This window comes from Balaenoptera physalus (assembly GCF_965194825.1).
Source record: "Balaenoptera physalus genome assembly, chromosome: 2".
NCBI lineage: Eukaryota > Metazoa > Chordata > Mammalia > Artiodactyla > Balaenopteridae > Balaenoptera > Balaenoptera physalus.
In genome coordinates, this window is record NC_138883.1 from 103,940,498 (window position 1) to 103,965,868 (window position 25,371).

The 25,371-nt window shown below is 36.1% G+C and overlaps 1 protein-coding gene and 1 long non-coding RNA gene across 5 annotated transcripts in view; one reads left to right on the top strand and one right to left on the bottom strand.

Moving 5' to 3' along the window:
* Positions 1 to 25,371, top strand: part of LOC309654354 — a 498,770-nt gene that overhangs the window by 402,679 nt on the left and 70,720 nt on the right. The gene's annotated exons all lie outside the window — the stretch shown is intronic.
* The window catches only part of ADAM10 (ADAM metallopeptidase domain 10), a 110,705-nt gene that overhangs the window by 5,440 nt on the left and 79,894 nt on the right, over positions 1 to 25,371 (bottom strand). For all 4 annotated transcript variants that reach the window (XM_082446278.1, XM_082446281.1, XM_082446280.1 and 1 more), the window contains 6 exons: positions 22,820 to 22,983; positions 19,380 to 19,563; positions 11,986 to 12,136; positions 10,983 to 11,166; positions 10,159 to 10,267; positions 9,469 to 9,689 (listed from right to left, as the gene is read on the bottom strand). In XM_082446278.1, coding sequence (XP_082302404.1) covers positions 9,469 to 9,689; positions 10,159 to 10,267; positions 10,983 to 11,166; positions 11,986 to 12,136; positions 19,380 to 19,563; positions 22,820 to 22,983 — 1,013 coding nt within the window. The remainder of the gene's footprint in view (positions 1 to 9,468; positions 9,690 to 10,158; positions 10,268 to 10,982; positions 11,167 to 11,985; positions 12,137 to 19,379; positions 19,564 to 22,819; positions 22,984 to 25,371) is intronic.

A 25,371-nucleotide genomic window follows, 5' to 3' on the forward strand; every position in this document is an offset into this window, starting at 1 on the left:
AACCATCTGAGAGTAAACTGCTACCATGATGTCCTGTTACACTTGAACAATTCAGCATATAGTTCCTGCAACTTAAGGGGGTTTTCCTAGACAACCACAACAAAATCAGGAAATTGGCATTGTTACATCACTACCATTTAATCCTCAGGCCTCCTCATTCAAGTTTTGCCATATGTCCCAATACCAGCCTATTCAAAACTGGGCTGCATTTACCAGCTGTGTTTCTTCAGTCTCCTGCAATCTGGAAACAATCCACAGTCTTTCCTTAGCTTATATAACTTGACACTTTTGAAGATTACAGGTCAGTTATTTTGCATTGGAATGTCCCTCAATTGGGGTTTCTCAGATGTTTCTTTATTATTAGATTCAGGTCATACATCTTTAGTAAGAATATCTCAGAAGTGATGCTGTATTCTTCTCATTGCATCCAACCAGGTGACACATGACTTTGATCTCATTACTAAGGACGTTAACTGGATCACTTGATCAAGGTGTTAACTGCCAAACTTTACCAAAAAGATACTCTTCTCTTTTGTAGTCAATGAGTATTTTGTACGGACATAATTTAGAACTATATAGATATTCTATTCCTCATAAAACTTTCAATTTATCCATTTATTTATTCCCTCATGATTTCCTATTTCCTTAATGGGTTATAATCCATTACTATCATTACTGTGTCTTTTGGGCATGTCCTCACCATTCTCTGAGCACTTCAGCTGGCACAAGGAGTTCCAGGTTCATCTTGTTCTTTCCCCGCCCCAGCCCTGGAATCAGTCATTTCTCCAAGGAGCCCTAGTTCCTTTTAAAACTGCCCCTCCTAAGCAGACACCCTCCTCACAATACTTGTACTCTGACAGCCCAAGCCAGTCACCCCTCCACATGGTACAAAGGGCACCCTGCCCTGTGCCAGTACAGCTCCCCTCACCAGGCATGGATGCCTTGCTTGGCCTCACCTAATTGCCTTTAGGAATGAAGTGTTCAAGAAAGGAGAGAGCAAGGGGTGATGGTGATGCAAGTCAGTCTTACTGCCGAAAGATTTATCTTTAAAGAGAAGCTACAAATCTGAATTTTTACATGAAATCTGTTTTTAAATGCTAACAACTCATTCAAAATTTCTAAAAACAAGAGGTAGACCATACAAGACACATTTGCCGGGCTGAATCTGGCTTGGAAACCACAGCTTACAATCTACTTTTCAGAAGCCATTTCTTGCATCCTACTGAGATTGCCAGATAGTTTTCTAAAACTTTCTTTTGGTTTCTGTAGAAAATAATTTTCAGAGCACTGCTCCTCCCTGTGAGTCTTTAGGATAATATTCCCTTTCCCTTGTTAAATAAATTTCCCACAGGCTCCTGTTGTTTTTCCTGTTTTATTCATCCTCAAATAACAGACCTGCTATTTATCAAAAAAAAGGCAGGGTTTAAGTCCTGTCCTCAGTCTGTCAACTCAAGTGCTGGCTGATTCCTCTTTTCATTTCTGCCTACTGTCACATGCAGAACTATATGCACAGCTTTTGTCGTGTTCCAAGCATCCAGAGGCCTTTTAAATGTGGCATTTAATGAAGTAAGACCTTCTTCTACCTTTCCTGTCTGCAACTCTGACACTCTGACCCAGTAAAATCATTAAGAACCAAAATCACCAGCTTGTACTGCTACAAGTACTCTTCCTGCTCTATACCAGTGGTTCTCAACCTTGGCTACACATTAGAATCGCCTGGAAACTCAGATACCTGGACTAAATCCCAGACTCCAGTAGGGTGGGGGTGGGATCCTGACATCAGCAGTTTTGTTAAAGCTGCCACATGATTCCACTATGCAGCCAACACTGAGAACTACTGGTCTCTACCAAGGGTCAGCAAACTTTTTCTATAAAGAGCCAAACAACTAACATTTTAGGCTTTGTGGGCCATATGGTCCTGGTCAAAACAATTCATTTCTGCCACTGTAGTACAAAAGCAGCCATAGATAAGACACAACACAGGTGAATGTGGCTGTGTTCCAGTAAAACATTACTTACAATTCAGTGTTCTGGTGGAGGGCCCAGGGAACTGCATTTTAAACAAGCATGCCCGTGACTAGGATGCAGATGAGTGCTTCTTACTCAGTGTAGACATGCTGGCATTGTGGTACAGGACCATTTTGAGCAATGCAGGAAGTTTAGCATACATGGCCCTCATCCATCAGATGCCAGTAGAGTCCCTCAGTTACTCTGACATCTACTGTATATTTCCAAATACCCTCTGGAAAGGCAGTATCACCTCTAATGTGATCCATTTTATAAGCACAAAGGGTCAAGGGTCTTCCTACTACCTTCAGGCTGGTGGGCCAGCTCTGTTATGGGAGATGCCCTTCCATTCCTGACGTTCATTATATTCTCTAACACATTTCCTTCCTTCTAGTCTTCCCTGCTGAAAACCATCTTCCACATGGTCATCAGTGTTACAACTACTTAAAACACAGAATTATGTCACTCCTCTATGTAAAACCCTTCTTCAAAAGCTTCCCACCAAAGATCTCCAAGATAAATCATTAAGTGGGAGAGAGAAAAAAAACAAAACCAGAGCACACAATGAATTGCAGCCCAGTAAATATATGATTCCACTTGTCTTTTTAAAATATATTTTCTTGTAAAAATACAGTTTCTGAAAAATATATAAGAAACTCGTCTTGAGAGGACTGGGCTCCAGGGAAAAAAGGTGGCTTACTTTGCAACATATTACTTTGTCAATTAAAAAAAAAAAGGATAATCACACTTTTCAAAAGGATAAAACTGAAAAAATTTTTTATTTACAATATTTCTTATGTCTGTGACTATTTCGGCTGCGCTCTCTTCATAAAATATCCACGTGACCCTCTACTTCTACTAGACCTTAAGAACTTAGCTTCGGTGTCACATCCTTAAAGAAGCCTTCTCCAAATAGGTTCTCCTATTTCCTGTGAAAACATGATGCAGAACTGAAAATATGTTTCTATGTGCTTATCCTCTCTATCCCAAACTGGACGGCAAGCTTTTTGAATTTATATTCTATAAACTCAGTATCTACTCTACCAAAAAGTACCTGTTGGACTAGTTATTACACGTGAGTCATTACTCCAAATACTGACTTATCGAAACACTTCTCATTTATTATATTTATTCATTTATTATATCTAGATTACACACACACACAAATAATGCAAAAGGCTCTTACAACAGAGGACATAAAAAATTATGGTTTGACACCTCTTCTAATACCAGTTTTTCAGTACCTATACAGTTTTAAATAGTGATGCAAGTAGTATGGCAGTAACAAAGGCAGACTGGAGAGAGGAAGCCTGAATTTAACAGTGGTTGTAACTTTGTAGAAAACAAAGGTCAAAAGGACCGAGTCCCAGCTGAGATCAACAGACGTTTACGAAAATGTGGCACCCAGGTCCTTGAGAATTTCCAGTCCCTTCTAGCAGTGTTACTGGTCTTCCTCTAAAATCTTCCAGGTAACTATATACCTCAAAAGCCCAAAGCTGAGATGTTTTCGTGACAATGATAGTAGCTCTCAGAAATAGAATATCGCAGTGGATAGAAGACAGCAAGGAAAAAACCAAACAAAATAATAGTGCATTTGAGAGTGTTAGTAAATATGGTCACTTTTGGTAGAGAAGATTTTTTTAAATGCCCCCTTCAAAAGAGAATTATCAGAGAGTGGTAAATGCTAAATCACATGTTTTCTCATATACTATAAAATCTGGAAAAAGAATACCAACCAGGCTAACAAGTGCAATATACGTGTTTCATCTCAGAAAAGAGATCACAGTTTGTCCACCTGTTAAGAGTCTGAAATAAAAGAGAGCTGTCATTCGTTCAACAAGCATTTAATGAATGTAAATTACGAGTCAAGCTCTCCTCTTTCATAGATACAAGCGTGTTAAGTGAAACTTAAGAAACAAAGAGAAGACATCCAAAAGTTTAAAAAAACAGCTTAGAAGTTAACAAGTACTAAATCAAGTCTGAGAAAATAATTCTACATAAGAAACAGATAGATGATGTTCAATACATCCGCTTATATGGCCAAAAGAACAAACACAAAGTAGAAAAATTAAGTAAAAATGACAAAAATGAAATGTCAAAATGTGCCAGTCTAGGGGACTTCCCTGGTGGTGCAGTGGTTAAGAATCCGTCTGCCAGTGCAGGGGACACAGGTTCAAGCCCTGGTCCGGGAAGATCCCACATGCCGCGGAGCAACTAAGCCCGTGTGCCACAACTACTGAGCCTGCGCTCTAGAGCCTGCGAGCCACAACTACTGAGCCCACGTGCCACAACTACTGAAGCCCGCACGCCTAGAGCCTGTGCTCCACAACAAGAGAAGCCACTGCAATGAGAGGCCAGCGCACCGCAACAAAGAGTAGCCCCCACTCAATGCAACTAGAGAAAGCCCGCGCACAGCAATGAAGACCCAATGCAGTCAATAAATAAACAAATTTATTAAAAAAAAATTTGCCAGTCTAATTTATTATGGTATAATTACAATAGTTTTTTATTTAATAATCTAAATAAACAAAAAGGACCTATTGGATAACAGAACAATAAAACAGGTTTCACCCAAAAAACCGTGAGGGGGAAGGGGCAAGACAAGCTCAAGTCTCTTCAGACATAAGATAATCTTAGCTGATTTTAAAGATCTCTAGAAAAAGTTAATCATATAATCCTTTTGGTGAATTTCCAGTGTTAACAACTCTCACTCACAGCAAACACGCTCTAGACTTCCGGGTGGTCACAAGACCATGTGGGGCCCACAGTCCCTTGTCAGGACACTGATTATGCCATCCTGCAGGGGCAGAAAGCTTCCCTTCATCCTTCAGAAGATACCACTGTCTGGACTCTGACTAAATGTTCTTTTATCCTTCAACGCTCCACGCACCACCCCTCTCGAAAGCAACTGGCTACTCATCTTCCTGTGACTTTATACTCAGCTTGGGCAAGCAGGTTAAAATACCACTGAGAGATACCTGAAAACATTACAACTTCAAAGTTAGGATAATGTGTATGATTTTTTCTTTTCCATATAAATTATGACATAGTAATCTGCTTCATTCATCTTGCAAACACATACTGACTCCTTACCATATGCTAAGCCCTGTGACAATACTGCATCTTTGTTGTTAAAGTTTCGGTAGTGATATCTATGAGGCCTATTCTACTAGGCAACAAAGGACTCTGGAGGTCCACAACCACCTTCCATTTTCAACATAGCAGGAAGACAAAGTAGAAAATTTCTGTTACAAGTCTTTTAAAAGGAGTCATTACACTGCAGAGACTGTGAAAATGTTTCCCAAACTTTAGCATGCACCAGCACATACTGACTCAGGGGTCCACGTGGGACCTGATCATTTGCATTTTTATCAAGTTCCCAGGTGCTGCTGATGCTGCTGGTCAGGGCACTACACTTTGAGATCCACTGGTCTAGATTAGGGCTTGGCAGACACTTCCTATCAAAGGCCAGACAAATATTTTAGGCTTTATGGGGCCAGGCAGTCTCTGCTGCAACTATTCAAAGTGCAAAAGCAGCCATAAGCAATATATAACTGAATGGGCATGGCCATGTTCTGGTAAATCACTACTTATGGACACTGAAATTTGAATTTCATATACTTTTCAGAAGAATATATATTTTTGTAAATTAATTATGGCCATTAGCTCCGTTACGGGTAATATTCTTTTTTTTTTTTTTTTTTTTTACAAATTTATTTTATTTATTTATTTTTGGCTGCGTTGGGTCTTCGTTGCTATGCGCAGACTTTCTCTAGTTGCGGCGAGCGGGGGGCTACACTTTGTTGCGGTGCACGGGCTTCTCATCGCGGTGGCTTCTCTTGTTGCGGAGCACCAGCTCTAGGCGCACGGGCTTCAGTAGTTGTGGCACACTGGCTTAGTTGCTCCGCCGCATGTGGGATCTTCCAGGACCAGGGCTTGAACCCGTGTCCCCTGCATTGGCAGGAGGATTCTTAACCACTGCACCACCAGGGAAGTCCCCAGAATATTATTTTGATTTTTTTCAACTACTTGTACATGTGAAACCGTTCTTAGCTTGTGAGCCATACAAAAATAGGCAGTGGGCTAAATTTGGCTCATGAGCCATAGTTTGCCAACCCCTGTTCTACATGAACGGTTGGTTCTCAATCCCAGTTGCTCATCAGAATTGAGAGTTGGGAGCTTTGAAATGACCCAAACACTTATACTCCATCCCCAGAGATTCTGACTTAATTGGTCTAAGCCCTTAGGTGATTCTCATGTACAATATGAATAAAGGTCAGGTAAGTTTGGAAAATGAAGTTAAAAAGATTTTTTATCGTGGGGCTTCTCACAATATTATCACAAATCTCTAAGAGGGGACTATAGTATGCAATATTTTCCAGATTCATTTGACCACCAAACCTATGGATCTAGTGTTCTGTGAAGCACTTGGAAACACTGCTCTAAATCTTTCATAAAGAACACCAGATACTTACCTAGGTTCATAAAATTACAGCAAAATAAGAGAGAAGAAATTAATTCAAAAATGAGAAACATAGTTGACTCTTGTTAAAATAATAATAAAAGGATGAACTCCTGATAAATCTGAACAAATTAAAAAGAAAAAAGCCACAAACTAACAGGCGATTATTTTAAAGTGTGGGGTAAATACAATGATAGATTTGAAAAAAATCAAGGTCAAAGATGGTTTCCTATGTCAAACCTAACACAAGAGGTGCAGAAAATGTGAACACATCAGTAACTATGGAAGAAAATGAAAAAGAATTACCAATGTACCCATTTAATGAAAAGGAGACAGTGGTACAGGGTCTTAACAGATTTACTGGCGAATGCTCTCCAACTTTTCAAGAACTAGGTGACCCCTTGATAAATCCAAAGGATGTTTATCATTTCTCCTGGCGAGACACATAGTAGGCACTCAGCCTACATTCAAACATTACTGTCAAAAACAACTTTTCCCCAGAAAAGAAAGTAAAAGTCTTTATTACATCATTTCCACGATGCCTATAGCAGTCAGTAACTCATGCCCTGAACTATTAAACTGTTAAGGTTCTTCCCACTCAACCCTCATGAGGAAAAAAGATGCCATAGTATACTGTGGAAAGGAGACAAAAAAGCCACCAGGTACCAAATGGAAAGGAAAGTCAGTGAAACTAACCCATCACCCCTTTCACAGCTTCTTACCAGAGCAAACTAATAATCTACATTACTAACCAGAAGGACACTTTCCTTATACATGATGAAAGACCAGTGTTAACAAAATGAACTCTGCTATGCAAGTGAACTCTGCAAGTAACACATATAGGACAAATAACTTGTAAGGAAGTGGCTGTTGTTTATCTTACTGTTTGATCTGATTAATGCCCACAAATGCAGCAACAGCCTAATGGTACTCTTCAGGCATTATGGACCATGCTACTTGAAAGGGTGGCATGTGAATGTCAACAACGATTTAAAATAACAGCATTCTATACCCATTTAAGGCAAATCTGCATAAACCTAAAAGTGCCTGATTAATCAGTTCCAGAGCACAAGAAAAGACTTCACATTGCTAAAATTCAATATAAGAAGCATTTCACAAAATCCTCAAATCTAAAATATGAAAAAAGGTTTTAAAAACACTTTAACTAAAAAGATCATTTCTATTAAATATTTTAAAACAGGAATAAATGAGTTTTTGAAATTCTAAAGAAAATGAATCAAAATTAAATATAATGGAGAAAAGTGAAAAAACATTATTTTTAGATGATATGATTTACTATCTAGAAAACCTAAAACATCTGGCACAACAACATAAACTCAGCAGAACATAACTCTGAGATTCCAATTATCAGATTTTTTTCTTTGAACACACAGTTTCCCATAGTAGACAAGTATACCAGATCTCAACTTTTTCTTATTAGAGAGAATCAGAAAAAAAGAAAATAAGAACTGGATCTGAGTTGAAAACAGGGAAGTAAGGGAGCCAAGAAATGTAAGCTACCTGAAGTCACAGAATTGTCAAACGTCAGAAGGATGATCTGAATCCTCGTGTAATTCCAAGCCTGTACTCTTTTCACTTTACCATAGTGCCAGAAGGCACCTTTAGTTTAACAGATACTCTCTGAATATATAAATTATACACCCAGCACAGGAGTACAAAAATGAGTAACATACAACATTTTAAGGAGACCCAATTACTTGGTTTAAAACCTAGGTCTCCTAAATCCAACTTCAACAATCCTGCCACTATATAGTCATTACATATCTAAAAATCACATATTCTAACATGCAAAGTATTACACTTCCTATGTATAATAAACAGCATTTTAATGCTAGAGATAATTCCAAAATTTTTATTGTAAATTTTTACTACAATAGTACCAAAAAGGGCTGACAACCCAGACAGAGGACTATTTTTGTGTGTGCTTTTAAGGCATCCTCAATCCTGAACACACATTAAAAAATAATTTGGGAAGGGGGGAGGAGCTGAGTTTTAAGTCAATTTGCAAAGCAAACTCATTCAGTTCAGGCACAGCACACTGTCAAATACATCACTTGCAAGTTTCCTACTGTTATTTTAATGCAAACACTTAGAAACATAAATATTTAAGTGATTTAAGATAGTCATTCTCAGCAATCTTTTTCAAAAATTCAACATTTGCACAACTGGGGGAAATGTGGGCTTAAAAATAATATAGTTCAGTAGATATTTATTGAATGAACAACCATAATCATTAAAAAATCTGCAAAAGGCTCTGTATCTGATCTTACCCTAGTCAACCTTTCCTTTCACGGACAAGATGAAGACGCAGAAACTACACTGAAACATCAGAAAAAAACCTTTAGAAAAATCTTTCATCTCTCCTGTTCAGCAAAGTAGAACCCAGAGCTGGCTATATTGAGACAAGGGAGAAGTATAAAAAGCAAGCAGGGCTTTCCAAAACAACTTCAAGAAAAAGTTCCATGACAATACTCTCATCATATGGACCAAAGGATGAAGTAACCCATCCAGGACATGAACCAGGGAGCAGAGTAAAACAGAATGACTCCCATCACCTACCAACTAAATCTATGAATGATACACATGTGGAGATTCTGACCACTTTAGAAGAAAATAATACTCAAGGCTATTTGAACTTTAAAAATCACTCTTCAGATAAAATACAGTTGACCCTTGAACGTGGCGGGTTAATCATAGTTAGCCAACCACCTCCAAAGTCCTCTGTATCCATGGTTCCTCTACACCTGCAGATTCAACCAACTCCACACTGTGTACTACTGTAGTATTTACTATTGAAAAATATCTGCTCATAAGTAGACCCATGCAGTTCAAACCCATGTTGTTCAAGGGTCAACTATAACTACAGTATAAACAGAAAATAAGTGATTTTCTCATAACAGGGGTGACCTCTAACCAAGTAAAATTATGATCAAATCATTTTAAGATAAGGTTTCTTTATAAATAAAAACTATACTTACCACAATCCATTCAGCTATGTTTTCATAGAGCTCTGGACTGAAAATTGCTTTTTTAAGCCTAGCTAGAGGACCATCAGCATCTACTAATCTGCACCGCATGAAAACATCACAGTAGCCTCTAAAATCATTGCATGGGGATCCAGGTTGCAGGGTGATGGTTCGACCAAGGAAGTACTTGTTCCACTGGACAGACCCTGTACTGGCACAAGTTGATGGCTCCACTGCAAAAGAAGTGTCAAATATAAGCTGAAGATCAGATTTCCTATCGGGCTAGCTCGGGAGAGGGAGGAAAGGAAGAAACTGCCTAAAATCATCACCATGACATGTTATATAGACTTTCATTAGTTAGACTGGATAACACCACTGGTAATTCACCTTAAATATTACAGCATAAACAGACAACCAGCAACTCCTGACTTAGTGCCTACAATGGCTTTAAATCCTTCTAACAGTATTTATATTAATTATTATAAAAACGCTGGCAGGTTTTATCTAGTTTATCATTTTAAAAACACTGTAGGGACCATAATACTAGAAACAATTCTATACTACATTTAAAAATTTCTCAAGAGGATCAGTTCAGCTGGAAATTATCTGTCCCAACTGTATATCAAAGTTTAACACTTAAAATTTAGGAGAAAATAAGGTTTTTGAAACAGATTTTATACTCTTGCATTTTAAAAGCCTTACTCTTCTTCATACAGCAGACATGGCATAATTCCTTATCATCTTTGCCATCAGAACTGGCACAGGTGCACTCCTCCAAGCCATATTTCTCACAGATAGAACCTGCACATTGCTGAAAGAAAAATAAAAGACCAATTATTTAATCCCTATACAGTCAAACCTCTTGTTGACAGTAATAGACAGAGACACCTCCAATGCTAAAATAATTAAGTAGAAATACAAGTCGGGGTGGGGGGGGCAGGGAAGCATAGATTAGTATCAGAAATGGATGGTATAAACACATCTTAAAAAGAGTAAGTGCAAATAAGATAGTAAATCTTTAAAGAAATGGTAACTTAAAAATCTAGACCAAACAAAAACAGAGGAGATTAGATGAGCATCGACTTTATGTTGGTTATTATGGCTCCTTCATAAGAAGAGAAAAATGAAATTTTCCTCATGTAGAGGAAAGTGATTATTTAGCCAAGAAAGCTTTAAAGGCTTCACATTCAGAGGAAATAACCAAGAGTTCTTTTATTTAGAGTATTAAAATATTAATTTATAAAACTTAAAAGCAATACAAAGTTACATGCCTAGTTACATAAATGTTTTTCTCTAGAGAGTATCAAACACATGCAGTAGGAAGATGAAAGACAAGTCAATAACTAATCAAATGCCACCAGGCACTTATGCCACATAATGCATTCACAGCTCTGTGAGGAAATAGATAGGGATGTGGAAACTGGGACCGAGATTAATTACTTTAGGCGGCTTTAAGTGGCAACAAACAATTATTCTGAAAAAGGTTTCATAAAACTAAATAAACAACATACAAATCAAATGCTTACCCCATTAATGCACACTTGTGTATGCCTATTACAGTCTGTAAAGTTTGGTTTAGGATCAGATGCTGGGCAGAGAGCTGTGACGCCATTACATATTCCTTCTTTTGCACAGTCTGAATCATCCCGACACTTCTCAGTTTTTGACTTGAATGCACACTGTGCTGTGCAACAGGGACCTTGACTTGGACTAGAAGAAACATTGAGGTGAGTAAAGAAATTCACTAGGGTATTTCCTATACACACAGATACAGTCCTAATTTTTAAATCATAAATCTCATCTTTTAAATGCTAAGTATGCTACTGTTAAACAAGTCTTATTGGAATAAGAGGCTATTAAATTTCAACATTCTAATAAGTGCAGAAAAGTGATTAAGAATCTTGTTTTTATAATGAAGGCATACTATATTCGGCTTTCTTATTCTATTCTATTTGCCTTTAGTAAAAGGTTATAATGGAAAATTGATTAAATATTAGGCAAGTCATCACTGTTTTTCATAGATACACATTAGTCAATTTATCAACTTTTCTCACATTTATACACTAAAATCAAACTAGGATACACAAAACATCCATTTTAAAAGTACTGCACAAACAATATTCTACTGCTTATATCTATCACTACCAAAATAATCTGGCAAGTGAAATAAAATTATATGACAACTAAGTTACAGGAGTGTATGGAATCCATACTATCTAAATATTTAAAGTTAAGATTCTAAAACTACTGACAAAAGTCACATTTTTAAAGTTAGGCATTAAATAATATGTATTTTATTGAGTGTCCTTAGCATGTCCTTTTTTAACACCCACCACACAAACTGCAATTACAAGTAGTTCAATCTGCCAACAACAGTGCACTAAATACTACTCCTCCAGAAAAATAAACCAACAACAAATAACAAAGTTCCAAAACCACATACATCTCCTAATCTCAGTTTGAAATCTGACATAACTGCCTGCAGGTGACTTCCCAGGAACATTAACACTACTGGAATTAGCAAGGTACCTGCATTGCTTTCCAGGTTTCAGCTTGCATTTTTTCCCTTCCGGTTGGTTTGCATCATAGCAGCACTCGTCTTTACACTGGTCACTATAGCCGCAATCACATTCTTCACCTTGCTCTACCATTCCATTTCCACAAATAGGTTGGCCAGATTCTGAAGAAAATAAATAAGACGAAGTAAGCACTATATGCAGCATTAATTTTATTTAAAATTCACAAACTCTTTAAAGCTGCAGAACAAAAGGAGAAAGGAAAATTTCGAAGAATAAGAAAAGTAGAACAAACTAGGAATCTGGAAATTAGGAGATCTAATTATAACAGTGGCTTGGTCACTAACTAGCAATGTGGCCTTAGGCAAGTCACTTCCCTTTTTTGGGGCCTCAGTTTCTTAAGCTGTACAGTGAGGGAATTTGACCTGATGCTCCCTTCTAAGGTCCCTCCCAGAAGTGGTAGCATTCTATTTAGGCCATGCCACACTGAGCTTTACTGAACAATGCCTGTACTATTTATATTTTTAGCACATAAGTACAAAGTAAGTCAGTGTTTCATTAACCAGAAAAAAATTAAACCTTTTCTGTTAGAAAATTTCAAACATACATAGAAGTAGTAAAAGAATAAGTACAGTGAACTCCCACGTACCAATCACTTAGCTTTAACAACTTCAACAATATGCTGTAAACAACTCCATCTAACATATTCATCTGCTCTTAACAAATATCCCAAGATGAATCTAACAGATAAGGAGTTCTTTCTTTTTAAAATCTAACCATAATACCATTATCACATCTAAAAAACTTAACAGTATGCTTAATAGCATCTAACAGCCAATCCATGTTCAATTTTCTTCAACTACCTCTTTACATTAGTTTATTTGAACCAAGTTTCACACAAGCTTCCCCCAACCCCTCTCCCCACGGTTGCTTTTGGTTGACATGTATCTTAAGTTCTTTTAATATGTAACAGATTCCCTCCCCTCTTTTTATTTTTACACTATTAATTGTTAAAGAAATTGGGACATTTTATTTTATGGAATTTCCCACATTCTATTTGGCTGACTGTATCCTAGTCAATTAGTAAATTTTTTTTAATGTACATTAGTTTTGCTTGTCAGCTAGACCAAGCTCCTTAAGGGAAGAACCATGTATTATTTACACTTTTTGTATTTCCAGGGTCTAACAATATTGGGTCAAATCTTAGTTCATTAAGGTTAGACTGTCTGGTCTAAGCATAGTGAATAATTTCAGAAAGATTTTTAGGCTCTTTTTTAAAGTTCTTTGAAGTTTAAAATTGGAACAAGAGTGCTACTCTTAGTAAGAACATAAAATCACTGAATTTCAGTATCTGCAGGGAAATGAAAAGAATCAAATGTCTTCATTTTAGAGAAAAGAAAACTAACTTTCACAGAGTTTGTGACTTGCTGGAAACCATATGCCCCAGTATGGACAAAACACAGACTAAACCCAGGTCTTCTAGATCTAAAATCTGGTGCTCTTTTCTTTCTGCTATACCAAATCAATGTGGAAAACAGTTGTAGCACAGCCTTCAAACTGAGAACTGAGTGAGTGGAAGGGAACATTATCTCAAGCACAGGAACCCAAAACAATGCACATCTGAATCAAAAATATTCTAGAAAGCCTAGCTTTATACTCAGAAACTTCATTCTTATCCTTGACCACATCAAACATTAAGGAAATTTTAGAGGTAACTGAAGCTCCATCCCACTCTTTCCTTTTTCCTTTTCTTGGCCATGCCACGAGGCTTGCGGGATCTCAGTTCCCCAACCAGGGACTGAACCCGGGACCATGGCAATGAAAGTGCCGAGTCCTAACCACTGGACTGACGGGGAATTCCCTCTCTCTTTCATTTTATACCATCTCTTTTGTTGTCAAAAACTAGAAGCATGCACATGCAAATATATACTAAGTAAATAATAATGATTTTTCTACAGTCTAGCAATAATCATTTTATAATTCATGTGACATGTAATTTAAGAGAAAAGGAAAAACGATGAAAGTCAGAAAACCATTCATGCAATATTTACTACACATTAGTTTTCGTCTCATACAAAAGTATTACTTCAAATCAGCTATTTGCTAACAGCTTAAATACAGGGAAAAGGGGCTGTTTAAATACAAAAATTATAATATGTACATATTTCATGGTAATTTAAGAAACAAATTTCCTTCCCATAATACTAAAAAGCAATGTGCTCATTTTTTTCTATCTTATGTAAATGTTATTTCTTTATTTTGTTTTTTTTTAAATTAAAGTATAGATATTTTACAGTGTTGTCAGTTTCAAGTGTACAACAAAGTGATTCAGTTATACATACATACATCTATGTAAATATTTCTTTTTCAGAATCTTTTCTATTATAGGTTATTACAAGATATTGAGTATAGTTCCCTGTGCTATACAGTAGGTCCTTGTTGTTTACCTATTTTATACATAGCAGTGTGTATATGTTAATCTCAAACTCCTAATTTATCTCTCCCCCATGCCCTCATCCCTGCTATCCCCTTTGGTAACCGTAAGTTTGTTTTATATGTCTGTAAGTCCATTTCTGTTTTGTAAATAAGTTTATTTGTATCCTTTTTTTAGGTTCCACATACAAGTGATATCATATGATATTTGTCTTTCTCTGGTATTTGTCTATACTACAAAGCTACAGTAATCAAAACAGTATGGTACTGGCCCAAAAAATAGACATATAGGTCAATGGGACAGGATAGAAAACCCAGAAATAAACCCATGCACTTATGGTCAGTTAATCTATGACAAAGGAAACAAGAATATACAATGGAGAAAAGACAGTCTCTTCAAAAAGTAGTACTGGGAAAACTGGACAGCTACATGTAAAAGAATGAAATCAGAACATTCTCTAACTCCACATACAAGAATAAACTCAAAATGGATTAAAACCTAAATATAAGAACAGATACTACAAAACTCCTAGAGGAAAATATAGGCAGAACACTCTTTGACATAAATTGCAGGAGTATTCTTTTGGATCTGTCTCCTAGAGTAATGGAAATAAAAACAAAAATAAACCAATGGGACCTAATTAAACTCAATAGCTTTTGTACAGCAAAGGAAACCATAAACAAAACGAAAAGATAACCTGCAGACTGGGAGAAAATATTTGCAAACAATGCTATTGACAAGGGTTTAATTTCCAAAATATAAACAGCTCATACAGCTTAATGTCAAAGAAAATCACAAACAACCCAATCAAAAAATGGGCAGAAGACCTAAATAGACATTTCTCCAAAGAAGACATACAGATGGCCAACAGGCACATGAAAAGATGCTTAATATTGCTAATTATTAGAGAAATACAAATCAAAACTACAATGAGGTATCACCTCACACCAGTCAGAATGGCCATCATTAAAAAGTCTACAAATAATAAGTGCTGGAGAGGATAAAGAGAAAAAAGAATCCTCCTACACTCTTGGTGGGAATGTAAAGTGGTGCAGCCACTATGGAGAACACTATGGAGATTCCTTAAAAACTAAAACCATATGATCCTGCAATCCCATTCCTGGGCATATATCTGGAGAAAACTCTCATTCGAAAAGATACATGCACCCCAATGTTCACTGCAGCATTATTTACAAGAGCCAAGACATATAAGCAACCTAAATGTCTATCAGCAGATGAATGGATAAAGAAGATGTGGTGTGTATACACACACACACACACACACACACACACACACACACACACAATGGAATATTACTCAGCCATAAAAAAAGAATGAAATAATGCCATTTGCAGCAACATGGATAGACCTAGAGATTATCATATTAAGTGAAGTCAGACAGAGAAAGACAAATATGCTCATTTTTAAAGTCATTTTCAATCAGGAAGTTTATTGTGAAAACCCAGTTTACAGATGAAGAATCTATGTGTCACTTCTACACTAAGATTTAGAAAAACTACCACTGATAACAACAACAATAACAAAAATGATAACATCAATGTAATTTTAATCTGCCCTTTTAAAAGAAAAAGAAGGCTTTATAAGAAAAAGTCAATCAATAAAAGTAAAAATTGATCATTTGAACATCATCAAAATTTAACTTTTGCTCTGGGAAAGACTGTGAAGAGGATGAAAAGACAAGCTACAGGCAGGAAGAAAATATATGCAGACCAATATCTGACAAGTGACTAGCATCTAGACTATATAAAGAACCCTCAAAACTCAACAGAAAAAACAAAAACAAAAAAACTCAATGGCCAAGAAACATGGACATTTCACCAAAGAAGATATACATATAGCAAAAAAAGCACATGAAAAGATATTCAACGTCATCAGTCATCAGAAAAATACAAAGTAAGCTACAATGAAATACCACTATATACCTATCATAATGGATAAAATAAAAATACCAAAAGCTGACAAGGATAGAGAAAAATTAGATCACTCATACACTGCTGGTGGGAATGTAAAATAGTACAGCCTTCTAGAGAACAGTTTGGCAGTTTCATATAAATAAGAACAAACAACGGCTATATTGATCCATCAGTTGGATTTGGAGGCATTTATCACAGAGAAATGAAAACTTATATTCACACGAAAAGCCTGTTTATAGCTGCTTTATTCATAACTGCCAAAAACTGAAGATAACCCAAATATCCTTTAATAGAAAAATCGTTAAACTGTAGTACACACATACCACCTGCAATAAAAAGGAACAAACTAGTGATGCAGGCAAACAATTTGGATTAATTTCCAAGGAATCATGCTGAGTGAAAAATCCCAAAGGTTACATACTGTATGATTCCATTTATATAACATTTTTGAAGTGACAAAATTTTAGAAATGGAGAATAGTTTAGTGGGGCAGGTGAAGGGACACCAGGAGGGAGGTGAGTGTGGTTATAAGAGGGCAACGCCAAGAGTTACTTGTGGTGGGACTTCCCTGGTGGTGCAATGGTTAAGAATCCGCCTGCCAATGCAGGAAAGACGGGTTCGATCCCTGGTCCAGGAAGATCCCACATGCCGTGGAGCAACTAAGCCCGTGCGCCACAACTACTGAGCCTGTGCTCTAGAGCCCACGAACCACAACTACTGAGCCTGCACGCCACAACTACTGAAGCGTCCTAGAGCCTGCACACCACAACTACTGAGCCCAGGCGCCTAGAGCTCATGTTCTGCAACAAGAGAAGCCACTGAAATGAGAAGCCCGCGCATTGCAACAAAGAGTAGCTCCCGCTCACCACAACTAGAAAAAAGCCCGCGCACAGCAACAAAGACCAAACACAGCCAAAAAAATAATTAAAAAAAAAAAGAATTACTTGTGGTGATGGAACTATTCTTTATCATGGCTGTGGTGATGGACACATAAACCTACACATGATAAAACTGTATAGAACTAAACACAGACACAGAGAAATAAGGACAGGAAAAACTGGGGAAATCTGAATAAGATCTGTGGGCTGTATCAATGTCAATATCCTTGCTATATGTAATACTGTATTGATACTATACAGTTTTGCAAGATGTTACCACTGGGGGGAACTGGGTGAAGGGTATATGGAATCTCCATTATTTCTTACAACTGCATGTGAATCTAAATTATCTCTGTATAAATTTCAATTAAAAACAAAAGGCCACAGTGTTATGTCAATTATACCTCAAAAAAAAAAATGCAGGGCTTCCCTGGTGGCGCAGTTGTTAAGAATCTGCCTGCCAATGCAGGGGACATGGGTTCAAGCACTGATCCAGGAAGATCCCACATGTCACGGAGCAACTAAGCCCGTGAGCCACAACTACTGAGCATGCACTCTAGAGCCTACGAGCCGCAACTACTGAGCCCGCGTGCCACAATTACTGAAGCCTCCATGCCTAGAGTCCATGCTCCGCAACAAGAGAAGCCACCGCAATGAGAAGCCCGCGCACCGCAATGAAGAGTAGCCCCCTGCTCACCGCAACTAGAAAAGCCTGCGTGCAGCAATGAAGACCCAATGCAGCCAAAAATAAATAAATAAAATAAATAAATTTATTTTTAAAAAATGCAGCTAAAAAAATGAAAGGTCGTGCTTATCTGGAAACCTTCCTCAATTCTTTCTCCTTTGCTGCCATATGTTTAACTCATCTATAAGAGTGCTGTTTATGTGCAATATGAGCAGGCCTCAGTGTTTGCCCTCAAGTAACTTAAAATCTTGTAAAATAGGACAAGGACCCCCAAAAACGTAATACAAGGTAGAATAGTTAGAACATATTAAATGCCCTACAAGAGGCATAACAGATGAACGGATAAACAAAATGTGGTATATCCATATAATGGAATATTATTCAGCCATAAAAAAGAATGGTATTCTGATACATGCTGCAACTTGTATGAATCTTGGAAATTTTATGCTAAGTGAAATAAACCAGATACAAAAGCATTATCCCGTTTATATGAGGTACCTAGAATAGGCAAAGTCACAGAGACACAAAATAGATTAGAGGTTACTAGGGGCTGGGGAGAGAAAGAAATAGGAGTTACTGCTTAAGGGTTACTGAATTTCTATTTGGAGTGATTTTAAAAGTTTGAAAATGGAAAAGCAGTGATGGTTGCATAACACTGTAAATGTACTTAATGCTACTGAATTGTACACTTAAAATTAATTTAAATATAAATTTTATGTTATATATATTTTACCACAGTAAGAAAAAAATTCATAGCAACTTTATTCATAGTAGCCCAAACCTAAAAAGCCCAAGTGTTCCATTCAATAGGAGAGTGGATAAGCGAACTGTGATATATTCATATAATGCACTTCTATTCAGTGGGAAAAAAAAATGGTACAAAATACTAATAATGAATCTCAAAATAGTATGCTGAGTGAAAGCAGCCTTCCACAAAAGGGTGCAAACTGTATGATTCCAATTATATGAAATAAAATAAGCAAAATTTATCTATGGAGAAATAAATCAGAATAATGGTTGCAGGAGGGGTGCAAAGATTGATGGGAAAAGGAAATGAAAGAACTTTCTGGGGTGACAGAAATGTTGTACATCTTCACAGGTGCTTAGATTACACAGGTAAACGTATTTGTCAAAGCTCATCAAACGGTGGACTTAAGATTTGTATATTGCACTTATGTGAAAAACAAAAACACCACAAACAATATTGAACTTTACTTAAACTGAACTCTACTTATGTAGGCTAAAGTGTTTAGGACTGAAGTATACTGATATCCACAATGCACTTTAAATTTCAACAAAAAAATATGGATTGAGAGATGAAGAGATTGACAAGTGTGATAAAGCAAAGGTATTAAAGTGCTAACAACTGTAAAATATAGGTGGTGGGCACATACTAGGTGTTTACAATATAATTCTTTCAAGTTTTCTGAATGTTTCAAAATATTCATAATAAAATGCTGGGAAAATATACATACCAACAAAACAGTTGTTTCTCTTCTTCTCAAGAACTTGACTTATATTTCTAATACTACAGAGTGAGAATTTATTGTTGTTAAGTTTGTCCCCAGATGTTGCTCTTGCATACATGATGTAATTGCCGTTTTCTTTTTGTCCTAAATTCTTAGATTCTCCTGGAGTGCACTCTGTTCCAGAATCATGCTGTCAAAAAGAATACAGAGTTACATAAACAGGAAGTAAAATAAGGTTTTCAGGTCATCTGATTAAATGTAATTTTCTCATCAGAAGAAAAATGGAAGCTTGTGGACTCTCCTTTAGAGTAGATCTTACAATTATTTTAGACTGTGAAAAGGAAGATAATTTGCTCTTTTAGGGGTCACTGTCTCAGAAGAGAAGAAAAAATCAGTGACGGTATAACTGCAATGGATACCTTTTTTATTTTTATTTCTTTCTTTTTTTTTTTTTTTTTGAAATTTACATAAATCTTTGACACATTCTGCAATTATTTCTTTTAGTTGGATTCCCAGAGGTAGAGTTACTGAGTTAAAAGGTCAAACATTATAAAGGTCTTGATACATACTGCCAAACTGCCTGACAAAAGGGCCATATTAATTTATATTATATAACCACATGGATCAAGATTTCAATAGGCAGAAATGGGAAGGAATTGACTTCCTGGCAGAAGTAAAGTTTTTTAAAATGACTTAATTTGACAGGGAAGAAGAAATAACACTGGAATTACACTTAGACCCAAATTATGGAAAACCCTAAATGCTAAGATAAGGAAATTGTATTAGCAATATCAGCAGGTATTGGAAGTAAGGTTGTGAACAGAAGTGACATGATCAGACCAATCAGAACTATACCTAGGGCTTCCCTGGTGGTGCAGTGGTTAAGAATCCGCCTGCCAATGCAAGGGACATGGGTTTGAGCCCTGGCCCGGGGAGATCCCACATGCTGCGGAGGAACTAAGCCCGTGAGCCACAACTACTGAGCCTGTGCTCAAGAGCCCACAGGCCACAACTACTGAGCCCACGTGCCACAACTACTGAAGCCAGTGTGCCTAGAGCCCGTGCTCCTCAACAAGAGAAGCCACTACAATGAGAAGCCCACGCACCGCAACGAAGAGTAGCCCCCGCTCACCACAACTAGAGAAAGCCCAAGCGCAGCAACGAAGACCCAACACAGCCAAAAATGAAAACAAATAAATTAATTAAAAAAAGAAAAAAGAACTATACCTAGACAAAGATTCATCTGCTAAGAGTCAATACATTAAGACTTTCATACCAAGAGACAGGAACTTGTCTCATTTATGATTACAACTCCCCACAACAAAGTTTATAAAGTGGTTAACAGCAGGTATGCAATAAACATTTAGGATAGGATAAATAAATATAAGGGATAGGTGAACCACTCAGAGAGAAAGTAACATTGTTATAATACAGATACATGACAGGAGAGATAAAGACAGATTTTAGATAAAGATGTCAAGGGAGACAGGCTCAGGAGTTCATGGTCTGGCTGATCTCACTATTAAATTACTTAATACATATTTACTAAGTACCTACTATCTATATGTACGGTATCATGAACAACATACACAAAGGGATGAGGTGTATTTGAGCATGACAGAATCATTAGAAGTAGTCTGGTATGATAGGAAAAGATAGCAAGGTAGGCAAAAAAAATGTGAACCAATTTATCCATTCAACAATAAGCAATAAGTAATATTACATTAATGTATGAAAAACACCTCTCTGGCAACCAGGCAGAAGACAGATTAGATGGGAAGTGAAAAGAGAACAGACCAGATATCCTACTCCAAGTATGGCCCACAGACCAGCAGCAGCAGCAGCGTCCCATGGGAGTACCTTAGAAAGGCAGAGACTCAGGCCCGACCAAGGGCCCACTGAAATGGAATCTATACTGTAAGATCCTCAGTAATTTGTATGCACATTAAACTTTGAGAGGCCCTAGACTAACGAACAGAAGAGTAGTTGGAAGGGTACGCAAATCCCCTGGTAAGGGTTGGATGAAGGTGACTGGGAGAGTTGAGGACATTTAACTGCCCTTGAAAATGCAAATTAACAAGAGTTCTCTGCTCATCTCTAAAATTTCAATTACTCTTTTTAGAACATATCACAAAAGCAGACAAGAGGTAGAGAGATTCAACGCATTTTAAATACTTTATCCAAGAGTACTGATAATAATCTATCCATTTCTGATCAGAATTAGAAGAAGAAAGACTTGCAGCTTAGTGAGAGGGTACTTATATTTTACAAACTGGGGGAACATTAGATAAGAGCATTTGAGAATTTTAAGCTATGAGACTACAATTTTTTTCTAAACTCATAAAAATTTCCATTTTTACAAGTGATAAGGTACAAGTAAATGAATTTATATGCAGTTTTCAAATGAAATTTTCCCAAACTTGTTATTTTAATAAGCCCCACCAAAATCACAAAGACAGAATATCTTTCAGCATTTTGTATTTCCATGTGTATTAATCTTCAGTTCACTTGAAAATCAATACAATGAACTGGGTATTAAATGATACCAAAGAACTGCTCATTTTGTCAGGTATCATAACCACATGGTGGTTATGGAAGAAAATGTCTAATTTTTTAAGAGATGCATACTGAAATGTGGAAGGGGGAATGAATTTGATTCTAACACCTTACGAAGAAAAAGAAAGAAACACAGAAAGGAGATGTGGCAAAATCTTGATGATCATTGAATCTGACTCACAGGTTGGCAAATCGCAGCCCACAGCCTGTTTTTATATGGCCTAAGCTAAGAATGGTTTTCCCATGTTTAAAAGATTGTAAAAAGAAAAACAACAACAAAGAAAAATATGCAACAGAGACCAAATATTGTCCTCCACACTTAGAATGTTTACTAGTAGACCACAGAAAAAGTTTGCTGACCCCTGTCCTGGATATGAACGGAAGACTTTGCCGTACTATTTGTCTCTTTTATGTATGTTACAAATTTTTCATACCGCAAGATTTTAAAATAACAGTCTCATTCCACAGTAGAGAAAGACAAATCTAGTAAACCCCAATAATGCTTTAACAGAAACCAAACAAGAACCCCACAATTTGCTAACATTCAAAATGTACTTTAAGCAATGAAAAGTGATCCTCATTCAATAAATATTTGAATGAATCGTGTACCAGGCACTATTCTAAGGTCAGGGGACACAGAAGTGAATGAAACAGACAAAATTCCTTGCGTTCATAGAATTCTGGCACTGTTGTGCTTATTTTCTTATTTTAATTACAAATATTCTATCTTTCTCCTTTTCAGTATTATGGTCAAGTACATTACTGTGTTCTGACATATAAAAACTAAACATTCATGTGTACTTGTTTTCACTGTAAACAATAACAACAAAAATTACACAACATGAAAGATTAGTAACTTTTAAAAAATGTAATAATTAAGCAATACTTACTGGAGATCCAAAGTTATGTCCAACTTCATGAGCAAATGTAATGTGAGAGACTTTGGGGGGTACATGAGACCCATAGTTCTGAACAGTAATAATTCCAGTGTTTAAAGACTTCTTCTTACCATCTGAATAAAGCTTACTTTTTTCACATATGCCTCCAGAGCTTCCTAATTCAAAACAAAAGATGGCTAAAATTAGCATCTATTTCCCCCCAAATAATTTTCTAATATATGCTATATTAACTTGAAACATTTTATATGTATTTTGAGTCCAAAATTGGTACACACGTATATCAAATACTCGAAAGTTTCTTTGGTCCAAGGTTAGGAAGTCATTTCAAATAAAAGTTTTAATGGCACACATAAATTCCCAGGGTTGAATACAAAGTCCTTATAAAATGTTCCTCTTCATAATCAAAATGTCCCCCTATTTTTCTCCCATTAATTTAGCAAAACAAATATTCAAGAGTCTGTTAAATTTAAATATTTCAGCATTTACACTGGGTCAAATCCTACACCTCTTCATCTTGTAAAAAAAAAAAAAAACGAACAAAAAAACAACTTATATTTAAGTTAAATGAAAGTTGAACAAAATATTCTCAAAGAGATTCTGAGAAAGTCACTGCTACCACTATTAGCAGTGATGCACAAGAGTATGTGATTCACTATTCTGAGAGGAAACATACAAGGTATTCTTAAAAAAAGAAAAGAATTAGTGGTCGCACAGGCTGGGGGTAGGGGAAAGAGAAAGAGACTGATAGAGGTACAAACTTCCAGTTATAAGAAGAATAAGGTCTGAGGATCTAATGTGTAACACATGATGACTACAGTTGATAACACAGTATTGTATAAATGAAAGTTGCCAAGAGAATAGAACTTAAACATTCTCACACATACACAAAAAGGAAAAAGGTAAATATGTGAGGTGATGGTTGTATTAATTAACTTGGTGGGGGGAATCCTTTCACAATGTATATAAATATCAAATTATCACACTGTACACTTTAAATATCTTACAATTTTATTTGTCAATTATATATATCTCAATAAAGCTTTAAAAAAAAGGAAAAAATATGTCAAGTGGGTAAAAAAAAAAAAGGAGGAAGGAATGAAGGAGAGAAGGTGGGAAGGGAGAGAAAGCAAATGTGGCAAAATGTTAACTGATTAATCTATCAGGAATTCACTGTACTACTCTTGAAACCTTTTGGCAAGTTTGAACTTTTTTTCAAAATAGGTTCAAAAAACTGAATTATGATTTTCCAACCTGTCTTGAGGATACTTTCAAATTTTAAAAGAAAAATCTTCATTTTTACTTATATGATACATATTAAATCATGTTGTAGTTCACCTGTTCGTTTATAGTTCCTGAACGTCAGAGCTTAATACCAAAATGAAAGTGCTTTCACATGTAAAGGCAGTTAATTTAAGAAATTAGAAAAAGAACAACAGCAAATCAGAAACTGGCTGGCCAATCATTGTCTTTATGTACACTAAACTGAGAAGACCACAGTATTTTAAATAACTATTAAAGACTTTCAGTGAGAAGTTCTTTGGTTTACATTCAGATTTAAGAGGTTACTCTATTTAATTATTTTAATTAAAATATCACATGGATTAGGATATTCTCATAACTGATCAAATTATTTCAAATTAGCTTTCTACTACACACAAAGTTACAACAAAGTTATTAAACCATTTTTAAAAGTCTAACTTTTATAATCTCTGATAAAGTGTATAATAGAAAGCAATTCAAAAAAGATGTACACAAATGGCATGACACTACAATTGTTGCCTTGTTCCTTTTAATATTAGAAAGTACATAGCAACAAATCATAAATTTAATGACTATTAGGATACAATTTAAGAAGCTGAAATGATAAGGTGTTTTCACAGAAAACTAAGCTGAAAGGCTAAGTCATATGCAGATTTTAACCAGCAAAGGACTGAGAACCTCTATATTTAAAACTTACTATATTTTCTACACCAAAAACTGGATAGAAAGAAAACAGCAAATGATTTATGAATATTTAATATATTCTCTTAAGCTACTTCTACTTTTGGAGCTGAGTCCTAAGGACTGTATCACTATTTCTAGAAACTAGAAAAGATAGAAATAAGCACTCTGTATGTAATAATTACAGTCTATATATTACAGTTTTAAACAAATAGTAAATTAATATCCTGCCTCATCGAAGATCTGTCATATGCAAATTGGTCCAATGCAGTACTGTCAAACTTGAATTAAGCATAGAAGACTCCACGCTGCAAATCTTTAGCAGTTAAAAAAAAAAGTAAATAGCATATATTAAAAACTCTGGTAATATACCTTCTGTATTTTTAAGGTCTATCTAATTTAAAGGAAGATCATACATAAACTTGAGTATACTCTTCTGAAATATAGTCTTTATAATTCATATCTTGTTCAACATCTTAACTGCTTTTGGTTTTAATAACTATTGTTTATTTGGAAAGTTTATTATTTGTTACACAGACTAATAGCTTATGTTGGAATACTTCAGTTATACAGGAAGAAATAAAAAACTATGTCTAATATTA